This window comes from Mustelus asterias, chromosome 24, assembly GCF_964213995.1.
Source record: "Mustelus asterias chromosome 24, sMusAst1.hap1.1, whole genome shotgun sequence".
Classification (NCBI taxonomy): Eukaryota; Metazoa; Chordata; class Chondrichthyes; order Carcharhiniformes; family Triakidae; genus Mustelus; species Mustelus asterias.
The window spans coordinates 16,338,549-16,355,555 of record NC_135824.1 but is presented as its reverse complement, the minus strand read 5'-3'; the positions used below and the strand labels follow the sequence as shown (position 1 = coordinate 16,355,555).

At 43.3% G+C, this 17,007-nt stretch overlaps 1 protein-coding gene across 2 annotated transcripts in view; it reads left to right on the top strand.

Moving 5' to 3' along the window:
• The window catches only part of clpxa (caseinolytic mitochondrial matrix peptidase chaperone subunit Xa), a 47,517-nt gene extending 40,507 nt beyond the window's left edge, over positions 1-7,010 (top strand). For both annotated transcript variants that reach the window (XM_078241328.1, XM_078241327.1), the window contains 5 exons: positions 624-788; positions 1,263-1,562; positions 3,605-3,697; positions 4,320-4,426; positions 6,571-7,010. In XM_078241328.1, the coding sequence (XP_078097454.1) occupies positions 624-788; positions 1,263-1,562; positions 3,605-3,697; positions 4,320-4,426; positions 6,571-6,661 (756 nt within the window). In that variant the 3' untranslated portion in view covers positions 6,662-7,010. The remainder of the gene's footprint in view (positions 1-623; positions 789-1,262; positions 1,563-3,604; positions 3,698-4,319; positions 4,427-6,570) is intronic.
• Positions 7,011-17,007: the final 9,997 nt, after the last annotated feature.

Sequence of the window (17,007 nt, the reverse complement as noted above, 5' to 3'; positions counted from 1 at the left end):
TGTGGCTACAAGAGCAGGTCAGAGGCTAGAAATCCTGCAGCAAGTAGTTCCCCAAAGCCTGTCAACCATCTGAAAGACACAAGTCAGAAGTGTGATGGAATACAGTTCCTTTGTCTGGATGAATGGAGCTCCAACAACATTCAAGCAGCTTGACACCATCTCAGACAAATTTGATTGGCATCCTATCCACAAATATTCATTCCCTCCACCACTGACACACCGTGGCAGCAGTTTGTACTATCTACAAGATGCAACTGCAAAAACTCAGCGAAGTTCCTTTAGACAACACCTTCCTGACGAGAAGGACAAAGGCAACAGACAAGTGGGAGGTTCCCTTTCAAGCCACTCGCCATTGTGACTTGGAACTATATCATCATTCTATCAGTGTCACTGGGTAAAAATCCTGGAATTCCCTCTCTAACAGCACTGGGCCGTACCTACTATAGTGGTTCAAGAAGGCAGCTCACCACTACCACCTCAAAAGCAATTGGGGATGGACAATAAGTGCTGGCCTAGACGTCAATGTCCACCACTCATGAATTAATGAAAAATTAATTCTGGTTAAGTTAGTTCACGTGGTGTGTATATAGTTTTAAAGAATTAATTTTGTTTTTTCCATGTAGGGGCTACTGAAGCTGCTTGAAGGGACAATTGTAAACGTTCCAGAAAAGAATTCGAGGAAATTGCGAGGAGAGACCGTTCAGGTGGATACTACTAATATTTTATTTGTGGCATCTGGTGCTTTCAATGGTCTGGACAGGATTATTAGCCGGAGAAAGAATGAAAAGGTATGGATTCCATGACTTGTTCTCCATATATCTTAGCTTTGAGAAATCGTTGACACTGTGTCGGACTTCCATTGGTCACGTTTCTCCTTTTCTTTCCTCTCTTTGCAATCTTTAACAAATGGTCATCCTACACGTGTGATTATAGACAATTAATGTCTGCAGATTAGTTGGTTGTAACTTTTCACAGCCGGACTTGATCCTGTCCTTGAATAATCTCCCCACAAGTGTGTACAGAAACCACTGATTTTATTTTGTAAAGAAGATGATGATAGTGACATGTTGGAGACTTAACCTTTCAAGGACGTTTGGTAGACATTTAAGGGAAGGCACTGATTGAATTGTCAACACAACCATAATTAAACTGTTCATTATTATGAATGGAGTTTTTGAAATTTTTTTTTTGCCAAAGTAAATAATTTGCATGCATTAGTAAGTTTCCTGTGTGACGTTCACACTTTGTTTCTATCTCTACAGTACCTTGGATTTGGCACCCCCTCAAATCTTGGCAAAGGGAGAAGGGCGGCGGCGGCTGCTGATTTAGCGAACACAAGCGGTGATAATAATACTGTTCAAGAATTAGAAGAAAAGGACAGGTTACTTCGCCACGTCGAGGCCCGGGACCTGATAGAGTTTGGAATGATTCCAGAATTTGTAGGGCGCCTGCCTGTGATAGTTCCCCTGCATAGCTTAAATGAGGACACATTGGTGCGAATTCTAACAGAACCTCGAAACGCTGTAGTCCCACAGTACCAGGCTTTATTTAGTATGGATAAGGTGGGAACCGCTAATCTTGATTCTTCTCTGATTTTGCTAGTGGGTGACTTAATATTTCTGCCTGATAAAATACGTTGGCTTCCTTTTTAAACTGGATCTTTGTTTCATCAGCTACGGGACATTTAGAGGGAAGAAATGAAACGGCCTCAGTCCATCTAACAAACCTACTTGGGTCCATTTATATACCGTCCTTGGATCATTTTTGCATTCCTCATTGGAATGCAGATTTTCTCATTTTCCTTTACAATTTGTCTTGCTCATAAAATATTTAAAACATCTGAGAACTACTGTTTGCTTAAATTTAAGATGATTAAAGATTTCCATTGTTAACTGGTCCCTTAATTATGTATGATTTTTGAATATTTTTCATGTGAAATATCTCCTTAAAATTCCTTGTGCAATGCAACTATATAACTTGCTTCTGGTGCCTGCTGCACAAAAATGCCATCTGGACTCCAGCTACTGCTTGTCCTTTTCAAGGTTTCAGGTAGCTTTGGCCAAGAATAGCAGTTCACTGATCAAAAAGCACGTGGAACCAGAGAAATGTTACGGCACAGGAAGAAGCCATTCAGCCTGAGTCCACAAAGATCAGCCATGATCTTATTGAATGGCGGAGCAGGCTCGAGGGGCCAGATGGCCGACTCCTGCTCCTAATTCTTACGTTCTCATGTTCTTATTCAGTGCATCATGTCTGAGCTGGCCGAAAAAAAGCTCGCTGCCCGTTCTGATCCCACCTTCCAGCACCCTTGCAGGTTACAGCACTTCAGATGTAGATCCGGGTACATTTTTAATGAGTTGAGTCTGAATCACCAATCTGGGCAGTGCATTCCAGACACCTACTGCCCTCTAGTTGAAAAAGGTTTTCCTAATATCCCCTCTAATCCTTCTACTTATCACAAATCTGTGCCCCCTGGCAATTGACCTCTGCTAGGGGAAGCAATTCTTCACTATCTACTTTACCTAGGTGCCTCACAATTTTGTACACTTCAATCAAGTCACTCCCTCGGCCTTCTCTGTTCAAAGGTTTAAAGGAGGTGTACGAGGCAGGTTTTTTGCACAGAGGGTGGTGGGTGCCTGGAACTCGCTGCCAGGGGGAGGTAGTGGAAGTTTTACAATAGTGACTTTTAAGGGGCATCTTGACAAATACATGGATAGGATGGGAATGGAGGGATGTGATCCCTGGAAGGGTGGGGGGTTTTAGTTCAGTCGAGCAACATGGTCGGTGCAGGCTTGGAGGGCCGAAGGGCCTGTTCCTGTGCTGTAATTTTCTTTGTTCTTTGTTCTTTGAAAACTACATTAGCCTACCTAATCTTTCCTCGTGGCTGCAATTTTCCAGCCCTGGCAACATTCTTGTAAATCTCTTCTGCGCTCTCTCCAGAGCAATTGTGTCCCTCCTGTAATATGGTGATCAGAACTGTACTTAAAACTCCAGTTGTGGCCTAACCTGTGTCTTTTACAGATCCAGTATTATATCCCTGATTTTTGTGTTCTATACCTTGTCCAATAAAGGAAAGCATTCCATATGCTTTCTTTTACCACCTTATGTACCTGTCCTGCCAACTTAAGGGACCTGTCGATATGCGTTCCAAGGTCTCCCACTTCCTCTACCCCTCTCAGTTTCCTCCCATTTATTTATTGACTATTCCCTTGCTTTGTTTGCCCTCCCAACACACATTACCGCATACCTCTCCGGATTGAATTCCATGACTTTCATGTTGCTAGATAATACAATTGCAATGGGTTACAAACTTACCTCTCAGCCATGTTATAAATGGAAATAATCTGAATCGGTCAAAGGTTATTACTTTAAAAATGTACATCGAATGATACCAGAAATGTTATTGGGTGAACAATGGGTGATAAGTAATAATTGAAAGACTTGAGCTAAATATAAACCTGCCTTTTTTTAAAAAAACGATTTCCCCTGAGTCTTACAATTTGAATCTAACCATTTTACTTTTAAAAAATGTTTGGAGGCAATAATTTGTGAAATGAAGAGTTGTTTTGGTGTTACTGACTTGCTTTTTATATACTTTATATAGTGTGATCTTAATGTATCTGAGGATGCTTTGAGAGCTATCGCTCGACTTGCTCTGGAAAGGAAGACTGGGGCTCGGGGTCTTAGGTCAATCATGGTAAGTTGCTAAAAACATTACTGAAAAAAGTCTAGTTTACAAGGTTATTGTTCTTTAACAACTTAATTAAGAGTGAGGAGTTGGGGAGAGTGTTGGAAAATATAATCTCCTGACTGGATAATGTAGAGTATCTATTTAATGTCAGAATGAAAAAGATCCATCAAGTAGTTACATATTTTAAATACAAATGTGAAATTTATCATGGGCAGATTACTGTAGTGGGGTATACAGTAAGCAGTGTGTGACAGGATTTTTCTAATATCCCTGCTGCTTTGTGAAATCTCATTTAAGTTATATTTTAAAGTTTTTCATTCTTCTATTTGAAAGGAAGGGTTATTGAAGCAACAAATTCACTTATGTAGCTCCTTTAACATAATGTCCCAAGACATTATCAAACAACATTTGACAAGGAGCCATGCTTGGAGATGTTAGGGCCTATTCGATATGAGGCATCAAAGAAGTACCTTGCTGTGGGCTAGTCCTTCAAGTTAGAGTTAAGTGAAATATTCAGAAGTTCCAAAGAGAACCAAATCTAATCTGGGGGTTTAGATGGTTGGTTACTTGTTTTCTGGGGGTGGTGAGGTGAAACTGCAACTCATGAAAGAAAAAAATGCATTTTCAGGAAAAGTTGCTGTTGGAGCCAATGTTTGAGGTGCCAAATTCTGACATTGTAGCTGTGGAAGTGGACAAAGACATTGTGGATGGAAAGAAACCACCTGCGTACATACGGTAAATTTTCAATGGTCATGTAGCTCCAGATAAAATGTGGATCTGACAGAATCTGCTTTGGGAGGTACAAAATTTGTGTAAGATTCTGATATGTTGGTGTCATTGAATATAGAGCGCATCACTTTTACAATTGGTAAAAGCTTCTATTTAACACTTAGCTAATTTTAATTATCTGCAGAAGTAGAGATGGCACGGTAGCATAGTGGTTAGCACTGCTGCTTCACAGTGCCAGGGACCCAGGTTTGATTCTCGGCTTGGGTCACTGCCTGTGTGGAGTTTGCACGTTCTCCCCGTGTCTGCATGGGTTTTCTCCGGGTGCTCCGATTTCCTCCCACATTCTGAAAGACGTGCTGGTTAGGTGCATTGACCCGAACAGGCACTGGACTGTGGTGACTAGGGGAACTTCACAGTAACTTCGTTGCAGTGTAATGTAAGCCGTACTTGTGACTAATAAATAAACTTTTAAAAACTTTTTAAACTAGATCATTGTTGGTGATAACACATTTAAGGATACAGTTTTTCCCAGTGAACTCCCTGAAAGCCATACTATGGCAGTATCTAGCACTATGCAAGTTCTATGCCCACTTGCTTATCAGTCCTGACAAACTGGAGTAAGCTATTTGTAACCCTTGCACGTTTCCAGATGCTGCTGAAAAGAAAAAAAAGCAGTCAAAACGCATTTCAGATTCCTGCAAACATATAACAACAGCCATCTTCATAGCATTGGAGACTATTGAGTCGCATCTCCCTTTTATTGTTTAAGTATTGTTTCATTTGCCTGCAATGCAAGACTGTGCTTTATTTTCTTGCCTTCTCCCTCAAGCATGTGGGGTAGGCTGGCTAAGTCCTTTCTCGCAGCAAATAACTCTACCACAGTGTAATTTTAACATCATTTATTTAGTAGAGTACAGTTCCTGAGGAAATGTAGCAGTACATTTTCTCTAACTCCATGCTGAATTCATGTAGGGAAAATATCATAAATCAGATCTGAAGGCCACTAATTAGCCCAGAAGACTGGATAATTTCTCCTGCAGGACCTGGGACCAAATCCTTTTGTAGGAGTCATGCAGTGGAACGTTCTCTGATCTGCTGAACAACCAAGCTGAAAGATCATTAATTCTGGTAATGACATAATAGCCAAGGGGAAACTTGGTTCTTAAACGTGTCTTGAGCTCATTTGTCATTGTACCTGCTCTTTCAAATTTCATTTGTTGTCTTGGGTGGGTTGTCAGTTGATAAAATTCCATTTACCTGGCGGCTTGGCTCTTAATAGAAGTTGGTTGCTATGAGACCGTGTTTTATCATGCTTTTAGTTGCTCTTTACAGCTTGTAAAATATTTTCTGTCCTGAAAGCAGACATCAATATTTGCTATAGTGTCTCCCTGCTCACCCCACCCACCCCCACAAGCTTTGCACCTAAACTTTTGGGAGTGGGGTGGGGGGAACACATCAGACATTGCTGACGCTGGATTTGGATCATTCCTTCTCCTAAGCCTGTTTGCCTAAAGGAGAGCTGAAATGCATCCACATAGAGTAAGCAGCACAATTTTTTATCAAGCATTACGTGAATCCGATCATGAATGGTAGCTACATTTTGGCACCACTGCATTGGGCTTGAGAAATCAGTTTTGTTGGCACCCTTTTTCTTGTAGCTTTTAGGTATTTGGACGGCTCGGTGGCACAGTGGTTAGCACTGCTGCCTCACAACACCAGGGACCTGGGTTCAATTCCAACTTCAGGTCACTGTCTGTGTGCAGTTTGCACGTTCTCCCCGTGTCTGTGTGGGTTTCCTCCGGGTGCTCCGGTTTACTCCCACAGTCCAAAGATGTGCGGGTTAGGTGGATCGGCCATGCTAAATTGCCCCTTAGTGTCAGGGGGATTAGCTAGTGTAAATGCATGGGATTATGGGGATAGGGCCCGGATGGGATTGTGGTCGGTGCAGACTCAATGGGCCGAATGGCCTCCTTCTGCACTGTAGGGATTCTATGAAAGTGACAAAGCCAGATAAAAGGGGTCAAATAAATGTTAGATTTCACTGGCAGATGTTTTGCTGGTGTGTCACATATTTTGAAGGACTTTTTTTAAAACACGTAGATTCCTCAATTAAATCATTTTTAACTGATTAGATATTTTCTTGTATTTAGAGCCACATCCAAGGAACCTGTTGAAGAAGAATATGATTCTGGAGTGGAAGATGATCGGTGGCATCGCCAAGCAGATGCAGCTAATAATTAAACAGCTACAATTTGGAGCAATTTATGCAAAGATGAGCCTCGTACAACATGAAACTATTTTTATTTTATTTAATTTTAAATGTGTCATTAACCCATTACTCTCGCCAGCGGGAGTTGCCCTTTTTTTGGGAAAGGGCTAAAAGTCGTCTCCTCCCCCCTTTGACATGATCTCAGCAGAGCAGTGAAACTGATCATGGATTTGTAAGATAGTAACATTTTGTACAGTGGACATTATGCCGTCTATGAATTTTACTGTAAACACATTCTGAATGTGTTTATGATACAGTTTTTAACAGCTGCTTCCCTACAGTAACTGTTTAGGAACAAAAGAGACACCCGCTTCTCTATCTCTCTCTCTCCCCCCCCCCCCCCCCCCCCCCCCCAACCCACCCCCAAAAGAACAGAAAAACTTAAACTTACTGGATGTCCCCCTTTAATTTTCTCCAATGTGTCTGAAAATGTCACTTACTACTTTGGGCTAGATGTGTTGTGGTCTTATTACAAAGGTATATTGTTCCTTTTAAAAGGTAGAATTTCTGTTTGAGTTCAAGGTTTAGGAATCAAATTGAGGCAAAAAGAGTCACAGCAAGTGTCGATGGAGCTAAACAATAAACAGGTTTTACTAACACAGGTATTGCAGGGATTTCAGCTTCAATTCTTGATTACAATAGTTTGGACATGATTTTGGTTTCATTTTGCTAGTGCTCAAGTATATATAACATTGTTTTAGATGCATTTAATATCATGCACAAGAAATAAATCTGTACCATATTTTTCTGTACTTCATTTTATGCTATTGCTGACCAGAAACAGGATTGGCTCTAATCCTTTAGAAATTTACTTTATTGGAACACTAAAGGATTTAAAGATGATTTATTGTAAATTTCTGGTTATATAAATAAAGTGTATAAATTAAGCACTTAACAAATTGTGACATTTTTTACTTTGTCAATTGTTAGAGATTGACAGTGAACAGGCAACCTTAGAATGATTTAAACTAATGATGGAGACGCCTGGACAAAGCACAGAAGTTGATTACATATTCAGAGACAAACTTGTAATCCAGAACTGGTACTATGTATAGAATCTGCAGCAGACAGAGTGCCAGATGACACCTTGTGTTCCATTTAATATATTTGGGGAGAACTATTTTGGTGCAAAATGGATTGAAACTTCTACCATACTGATCATAATTAAGAGTGCCAGGATTTAGAACAGCAACTTTTAAAAATCGTAGAATCCTTACAGTGCAGAAGGAGACCGTTTGGTCCATTGAACCTGTACCAACAATAATTCCACCCAGGCCCTATCCTCGTAACCCCATGTGTTTACCCCCGACACTAAGGGGCAATTTAGCATGGCCAATCCACTTAACTTGCGTACCTTTAGACTGGGAGGAAACCCACACAGACGTGGGGAGAATGTGCAAACTCTACGCAGACAGTCACCGGAATTAAACTCAGGTCTCTGGCGCTGTGAGGCAGGAATGCTAGCCGCTGTGCTGCCCTTAATGGAAGGAAGATGAGAGGTAGAGGTTTTCCACCTTGTCCTGACTTACCTAACTATATGTCGGATGAGAACAGAGGGTACCTTAACAAATGAAATCAACTGTTCAGTCATGACGTACATAGCAGCTGAACCAGTCTCTTCAGCAGGATAAAAGCAAGTTACTGCAGATGCTGGAATTAGATGCTGCCAGACCTGCTGACGTTTTCCAGCATTTTCTCTTTCTCTTCAGCCGGATGCCTGTTGTGCATTTGGAGGAACCACTGAATACCTATCGATAATCCTGGAGTTCAGAGGCAAATTCAGCATCTATACACTCATCCTAGCTGAGATCAGGAGACTAGAGTACAGAATTAAACTTGACTTTCCAGGTCTTATGATTCAGTGCGTCACGGGACGCTAGCTTTGTCCACTGCGCCATCATTGAGGGTTTAGATTTTCAGTTAAATCGTTCTTGCTGGGTTTCTTTTCAGTTTCCTTTGTGTCTCCTGCACCCTGGGAAAGAACAGAGGTATTGAACCTACAGATGCAATTAGTCATCGTCATCAGTAATCTTGTACATAAGATGAGCTATACAATCGAGAATTGTCAACACTTGAATGATATTAAAAATGGGGTAAGATTATAAAGCCATTTTGGAATACAAAACTGAAGTTTGGAATTATTTTTCACTCTGCCACTGGAGGGTGGAGGTAACGTTTATTAGTCTGTTTGTAAACAAATCTCAAAAACTAATGGCTGAATTTCAACCAAACTCAGTACATGGGGGTATGGCCCAAGGAACAACTGATCAGATTATGGCAAAGGTGCAGGTCTGGATCCTGGAATTAAAAAAAAAAAGTATCTGCTAACATTGGGAGAGGGGAAAAATTGACTTTTTAGAATAATGAATTGTTTTTTTAAAAAATGTTGTCTGTCTCCTTTGCAGTGGTGGGATTTGTCACAGCTGTCAAGATGTGAACAGGGTTTTCAGAGCAGGTTGTTGGATGTGGATTGGCCTGAAGCTGTTTCAGTGAAATTGAAACTCTTAATCGAGGAATTTCTTTTCAGCTTTATGGTTACAGAGCATTTTGAGTAATTGTGATGTTACTAACGCAGCATGGCAGAAGGTATCCATTCTGCCGAATGCTTTCTTCACTTTTTTAATTTCATTTGTTCACGGGTTGTGGGTTTCACTGGCATGACCAGCATATATTGCCCATTCATACTTGCACTTGTGTAGGTGGGAAACAGCTGCCTTGAACTGCCTCAACCTGTGTGCTGCAGGTACATCACCAGTGCTGTCAGGCAGGGAGTTTCAGGATTTTGATCTAGTGTTGGGGAAGGAACGGTGATATGTTTCCAAGTCCGGGTTGTTTGTAACTTGGAGGGGAACATGCAGGTTGCGGTGTACCTGCTTCCTTTTTCATCTAGGTGGTAGAATTTGATTTGATTCATGGGTCATCTCTCTTTTCACTATGATAATGTCCTCCACTATGAGCCTTTGTGCTTCTCATGACTAGCATGCCAGCCTTGTGTAAAAGATGTCTATGCCATTCAGCTGAATAGGAATCCACGAATTCTGTTCTCCCTGCAGCTTCAGATTTCCTAGATACGTTCGTGAGAGCAGTGTCCGTAGAACATATTTAAACCTGGCAACTCAATTATGAATGTTGGAATTATTTGTAGAAGCAACAAGTACTGGGTAGCAGAAATACAGGGAGGCTTAAGCAATTAAATTCACCCTCATTGTTACTCAGGGAACAAATGAGCTCAGTGTAAATTTACCATAGTCGTCAAAAAGATGGCCAGTTGCTGATGAGCAAATATTGACAAGCTGGAGGGTATTTACAGCCAGATACTGGAATTAATAAATCTCCCAGGAATTAAAGCCACGCATTTCAAACAATGTGGTAAGAAACAGTGCTGAAAACAACAGAGGAATTTGAGTCAAAAAAGGCTACATGTGCCACAATATATGTCATTATGACCACAGCAGTAGCATGTAAAGAACAAATCAAAAAGGCTAGTTGTCTGTTATTACACAATTGAAGCAGAGAATGTAAAGCTGCAGGGTTTAGAGAAAACACTTTTTTAAAAAATGACATTTTCCCTGCCTTGCATTTTGAATTTTCAAAAGAAACACAATCCTTAATGCTGTAAAAGTAATGACAGATATTGTAGGCATCTTAAAACAACTAAAATCAAAAGCTCTGGCGTTAGAAACCAGTTGGATCTGACTCCTATCAGAGGCGGCACAGTGGTTAGCACTGCTGCCTCACAGCGCCAGGGACCTGGGTTCGATTCCTGGCTCGGGTCACTGTGTGGAGTTTGCACATTCTCCCCGTGTCGGTGTGGGTTTCCTCTGGGTGCTCCTCCCACAGTCCAAAAGACATGCTGGTTAGCTGCATAGGCCATGATAAATTTTCCCTCAGTGTACCAGAGTATGGCGACTAGGGGATTTTCACAGTAACTTCATTGCAGTGTTAATGTAAGCCTACATGTGACACTAATAAATAAACTTTACTTTAAACTAGCTTAAAATACAGGGTCTTTACCCTGGTATAGAAGTCATTGCAGATGACATTCTGTTTGTTCTCTCTATGAAAATGGTGAACTTTGGAGGATTCTGCCAGAGGTTAGTGGAAGAGCTGCACCATCACTGAGAATCCCAGGAAGATAAAGCACAGATGGAGGCCTGTTGTGTCTGTGCTGTCAGTGTATTCAATCCATCAACTTGGACAGTATTGATAGCAATTCAGTTGTGAGATTTTATGACCATCACCCAATCCATTAAAAGTATTTCAAATCATGCTCTGCAGGCTACCCATTAATTACCGGGTTTCCAGTTGACCTTGCACTAGTAATGATCCAATAGTTCTCAGAGGTCAATACTGCCCATGTTGCTGATTGAAAATGAGCTGGAAGGTGAAAGAACAAATGCTAGGTGTGTCCACAATTAGTTTATTTTCTCTGATTATATTGGGACTCGAGAAGCTAACACCAGTTGAAGATGGAACACCAGCAAAGGCCCGATGAGCCAAATGAATGCCGCATGTATCGTCATTGCTATGGTCGTTTTCTCCTACCTTGATTTGGGATGCCAGAGTCTCCAACTTCATCATTTAAGCAAAAGAGGAGATCTCGGCCAAATGTTTGAACATATTTTAATGCCAATATGACATATTTCCTGTCATGGATTCACTGATTGCATTGATTCACATAATTAATTAAAAAGATGGCATTTAATTTAGTGAATCTTGGCATGGTGTAAGAATCCTTGGCGAGATGTCGTGCAGCATCTGTACAGGGCATTGGTGAGGCCGCAGCTGGAATACTGTGTGCAGTATTGGTCCCCTTATTTGCGGAAGGATATATTGGCCTTGGAGGGAGTGCAGAGAAGGTTCACCAGGTTGATACCAGAGATGAGGGGTGTTGATTATGAGGAGAGACTGAGCAGATTGGGTTTGTATTCGTTGGAATTTAGAAGGCTGAGGGGGGATCTTATAGAGACCTATAAGATAATGAAGGGGCTGGATAGGGTAGAGATGGAGAGATTCTTTCCACTTTGAAAGGAAGCTAGAACTAGAGGGCACAGCCTCAAAATAAAGGGGGGTCAGTTTAGGACAGAGTTGAGGAGGAACAACTTCTCTCAGAGGATGGTGAATCTCTGGAATTCTCTGCCCACTGAAGTGGTGGAGGCTACCTCGTTGAATATGTTTAAATCACAGATAGATGGATTCCTGATCGGTAAGGGAATTAGGGGTTATAGGGATCAGGCAGGTAAGTGGAACTGATCCACTTCAGATCAGCCATGATCTTATTGAATGGCGGGGCAGGCTCGAGGGGCTAGATGGCCTACTCCTGCTCCTATTTCTTAGGTTCTTATGTTCTTACTGGCTCCTGCATATGAGAGTGTCCCAACACCACGCCACGTCTTGTACCGATGGCGGTATCCTGATGTTCTTTTTGTGGGGTATCCTTCCACTGCTTGGAGGTCCCGGGATGCTGACTTAGGTCCCGATTGATTGTGTTTTACCTGATGAGGGATCCTGTATGTTGTGTTGCTCTGTCTTTGTTATCTTGAGGGCGTGCTCCATGGTGCTGTATGCTCATGGCTTTATCCTGAGACCTCTCCCCCTCCCCCAAAGAACAAAAACAATTACAGGACAGGAACAGGCCCTTCGGCCCTCCAAGCCTGCACCGACCCATTCTGGTATCCTTTCACTATCCCTGTGAGAGGCGGTGCAGACTGCAATGATTGATAATCTGAAGCATTTGTGTGAATATTTAACGGTCTTTTCTGTGTGTACATCTGGAATAATCATCACTGCACTTTACTAGATTTTGGGAATTTGTGCGTTTTATGGTAAAATGTAAAAAGGAAAACTTCCAATAAAACATTCATTAAAAAAAAATGAAGTGACTTAGTTTATTGGTGAAAGATGAGGTTTGTATTTCCATGGGCAAGTTTGTGAACTGTTATGAGCAGATTATATGAATGCTGTCAAGTGTCACACTTGCATTATGTAACTGGATTGTTCTCTGCACCATTATCATCTTTCAAAGTCCCTTTTTCAAAGAATTTAAGCAATTCAGAGTTTTCAATTCACTGATTCTTCTGATAGTCCAGATATGGGCAAAGAATCCATTTATGGTCAAAGCACGGGGCGCACTTCGATCATTTTTTGACTCGGGTGGGAAAAGCGATGTGTAGCCCACTGGCTGAACTGCTGGAAAAAAATCCTGGAGGTGGCTCCTACAGTGTCACGTTGGCAGGGCGGCACTGAATGTGCCCATCCACCAAGAAACTCGGCTTTCAGGAGATCAGAGGGCTGTTTTTAAAGGGCTAAAAAAAAATCAAAAAGGATTCCCTACCACCCCTCCCCTCCACAACTGACCTCGCCAATGGAAGTCCTCCCCTCCGCAGGAGAAAGTGCCTGGGCATTGCTGGGAGCAGCAACAGGGATCACTGCCAGGGGTACTGGTCAGGCATGACTCTCTTTCCGCTCCCCCCCCCCCCCCCACCAACCCCAGGGGCACCCAGCAGGGACTGCTCGCCAGGTCCCCATTTGTCAAAAGGCCTTGTAAACCCTGCCGACATAATGGGGATGCCCTAACGTGTGGGGACAATGATATGTAAATATATGGTAATGGGGTTACTGAACTCTCATGGTGGTAACCCCATTATGTCATTGGTGGGGAGTGGGGAAAATGGGAATGGGAAATGTCACTGGTGTAAAAGCCATTTGGTTGGATTTCCTGTTGGATTCTCCGCCTCACTGGCTTTCCCACTCGCTGAATACTGGGGCGGAGAATCCCCACCTTTGTGTTATTCCTTGTACGATGGGTTACAAAACATATGGTAGAAGAAGTAAGTTGTTATTAAAAATCAGTCAAAGCAAAACTTTTGTAAGCGTTACTTCTTTAATCATCCCATATATTCTAGACTGTATTTGAGATTTTATATCTCATATTTCCATATATTTAGGAACATGGGAATTAACTGATTGTTCATCAATATTAGTTGCTTCAGTCTTCTAAACCCAATGTGTTTAATGTCTGCCATTCCAAAGTGTGCGAAAATCGTTTAATTCAGTGATCAGATTCCTGCAGGTGGGGTACGTTTAATTGTTCATGGATCGCTGCTCACTTTTAAGAGCAATTTATTGAAAAGATTCAGCTTCTAGATTGTAGGAAGCAACTCATTTTTTGGAAATGATTGTACAACTTATGAAAACCCAAATTGTAACACTTGTGTAAGAGTTACATGCCCTCTAAACTAAGGAAATGTAATGATAAAAGTTTTTACACCAGGCATGGGGACCCGGAATTGGGAAAACCTGGATCAATCCGACTTCTTGGAAAAAGGACAACAAAAGCTGTGACCCGAAACAAGCTGTACACATTTCATGCACATGGCTATCAATAAAATGGACAAGGTTCAAGGAGACCCTTTCAATCTGCTTTTTACTGGACCTGTTCGTTTATTCATACCTCCCAGAGGACAATATAACCGATGGGCAAAATCAAAACATTGATCAAGTGTAACTTGCCAGCACGTTTGATTTCTTTATGAGTAGGGAGACCCATTGCAGGAGAGCGTGATGCTTCTCAATACTAATCTTCAGGCATATTGTAGCTAATGATTGTAACCTAGCCTAATAGGATGCCAGAGTTTTATCTATACCAGAATGTAAAGTATTGGGAATAAAAAGCTCCATCTTCAACAAAATCAAAAGGCCATAAGACCATAAGACATAGGAGCGGAAGTAAGGCCATTCGGCCCATCGAGTCCACTCCACCATTCAATCATGGTTGATTTCAACTCCATTTACCCGCTCTCTCCCCATAGCCCTTAATTCCTCGAGAAATCAAGAATTTATCAATTTCTGTCTTGAAGACGCTCAACGTCTCGGCCTCCACAGCCTTCTGTGGCAATGAATTCCACAGACCTACCACTCTCTGGCTGAAGAAATTTCTCCTCATCTCTGTTCTAAAGTGACTCCCTTTTATTCTAAGGCTGTGCCCCCGCGTCCTAGTCTCCCCTGCTAATGGAAACAACTTCCCTACGTCCATCCTATCTAAGCCGTTCATTATCTTGTAAGTTTCTATTAGATCTCCCCTCAACCTCCTAAACTCCAATGAATATAATCCCACGATCCTTGACGGGCCGTGAAAGTTCATCCTGTAGCAAAGCTTAGCAAACACTTAGAGAGCTGACAAGAAAATTGGCATCAATCATATCATTTGCATTGTTAATTTATGCAAAAACAATGTCAATGTAGGACAGTAAAAAAATGTTCCGTGCTTAACATGCTGTTCAATCCTATTCATGTGCAATATCCCTCAAAATCAATAAAAGATTGACTCACTGAATACATACAGTGAATATTCTATGTATCTCAGTTGTATTGAAGCACCTCGGAGTGCAATTTGTTTTATGTGGGCAACCTTTAAAATAACATTTGTAAAACCATTGTAAAATGTCTGAAAAATTTCCTTTACTGTAAATGAGGTTTCTCAGAATGTTACTTGATGTATGTAAAGAGCCTGAATATTATTGCTCTTTGTGTGATAGCCATATGGCAGCACGGTGGCACAGTGGTTAGCACTGCTGCCTCACAGCACCAGGGACCTGGGTTCAATTCCTGGCTTGGGTCACTGTCTGTGTGGAGTTTTAAAAAATATATCCAATTCAATCCAATCAAAGTCCAATTCAAAGAGCCTGATTTTACCATTTTCATTCTAAGTGCTGAATCTGGGCGCAATTCAGATCTGACTTGGAAATCTGCTTTCACGCGCTTAGCCTGGAAAAAAAAATCGCGGGTCTGAATCGCGCTGTGGGGGGGGGCTTAGCACGCCTGAAATGATCAGAGCTCCGGACTGCGCATGCGCAGTTAGAAAAAAAATGGAAAAAGCGCGCCCGTGTCAGATCGCTCCCGGGCCCCAGAAAGCGGAGAAAGCGGCCCAGGAGCGAAAAGTGGGAGCAATGGCCCCCACAGACATCACTGTCCCCCTTATCCACTCACCCATCCGCTACCCAGACCGATCGCGGCCCCCTGCCCCCTTCCCCCCCCACCAGAGATACATCTGCCCCCCCCCACCAGTGAGCGATCAGGCCTGCAGAGTGGCAGAGGGGGTCCCCTCTGGTGGGGGGGCAGCGGACCCCCTCTGCCCCCCCACCAGAGAATGCATCAGCCCCCCCACCCCCACCAGAGAGCGATGGGGCCTTCCCCCCCCCCCACCAGAGATACATCTTACCCGCCTCCCCCCCCCCCCCCGCTTTTGAACGATCTGGCCTCACTCACTCCCTCAGAGAATGATCTGGCCTCACTCCCCCCCCCCCCCCCGCTTTTGAACGATCTGGCCTCACTCACTCCCTCAGAGAATGATCTGGCCTCACTCCCCCCCCCCCCCCCCCCGAGAATGATCTACCTCATTCCCCCCTCCCCCACAAGAATGATCTGGCCTCACTCCCCCCAACCCCCCCCCCCCCCCCCCGAGAATGATCTGGCCTCAGTCCCCCCCCCTCCCACCCCCCCACCAGAGGAACATTTGAACTGCCTCCTCCTCCCTCCCCCTCACCAGAGAATGATCTGGCCCACCTCCCTCCCCACCCCCCACCAGACAATGATCGGCCCTCCCCCCCCCACCAGACAACGATCCGCCCTCCTCCCCCCCCTCCCACCAGACAGCGATCTGGCCTCACTTGCCCCCCCCCCCCCCCCACCACCCTGAGAATGATCTGGCCCGCCTCCCTCCTTCCCCTCACCACCAATCCGAGTCACGGAGCTTTGGAAGCTCTGAATTCGCCTCTTCAGCAGCTGGAGCGCCCGATTCAGACTTTTATTCAGCAGGTCCATTTCGGCGTGATTCCGGATCGGCGAACGCGGTGGTAAAGGGGGAAATGCTGATAAAGTTGGGCGGGCTGTTCATTAATTCCATTTAAATGCATGCAAATGCATTTAAATCGACGTTGTGCCCGTTTTGGGCGCGAATCAGATCGCAGCCATTCCCGGGTCTTGGTAAAGTGGCTATCTGCGCGGACGTGGGCGCGGATGAGATTAATGGCCTCACACCCGACTTTACCATGTTTTCGCGCCCGAAAACAGGCATGACGCAATGGTAAAATAGGGCCAAAGTCTCAGCAAGTGAGACATTCCAGATCCAAGCTGACAAGACAGCCCTCTCACTTCCTGTCTTGGGCTTGATCTCCATGATCCCAAGCTGAGTGGAGCAGGCAATGCACCTTCTCCAAGGCTTGATCTCATTTGCATCCGAGCTAAAAGGCCGAGATGCCTCTTTAAAAAAATTGCTTCAAATGAAGCCTCAGTGTAACCTCATGACTTCAAACAAGTG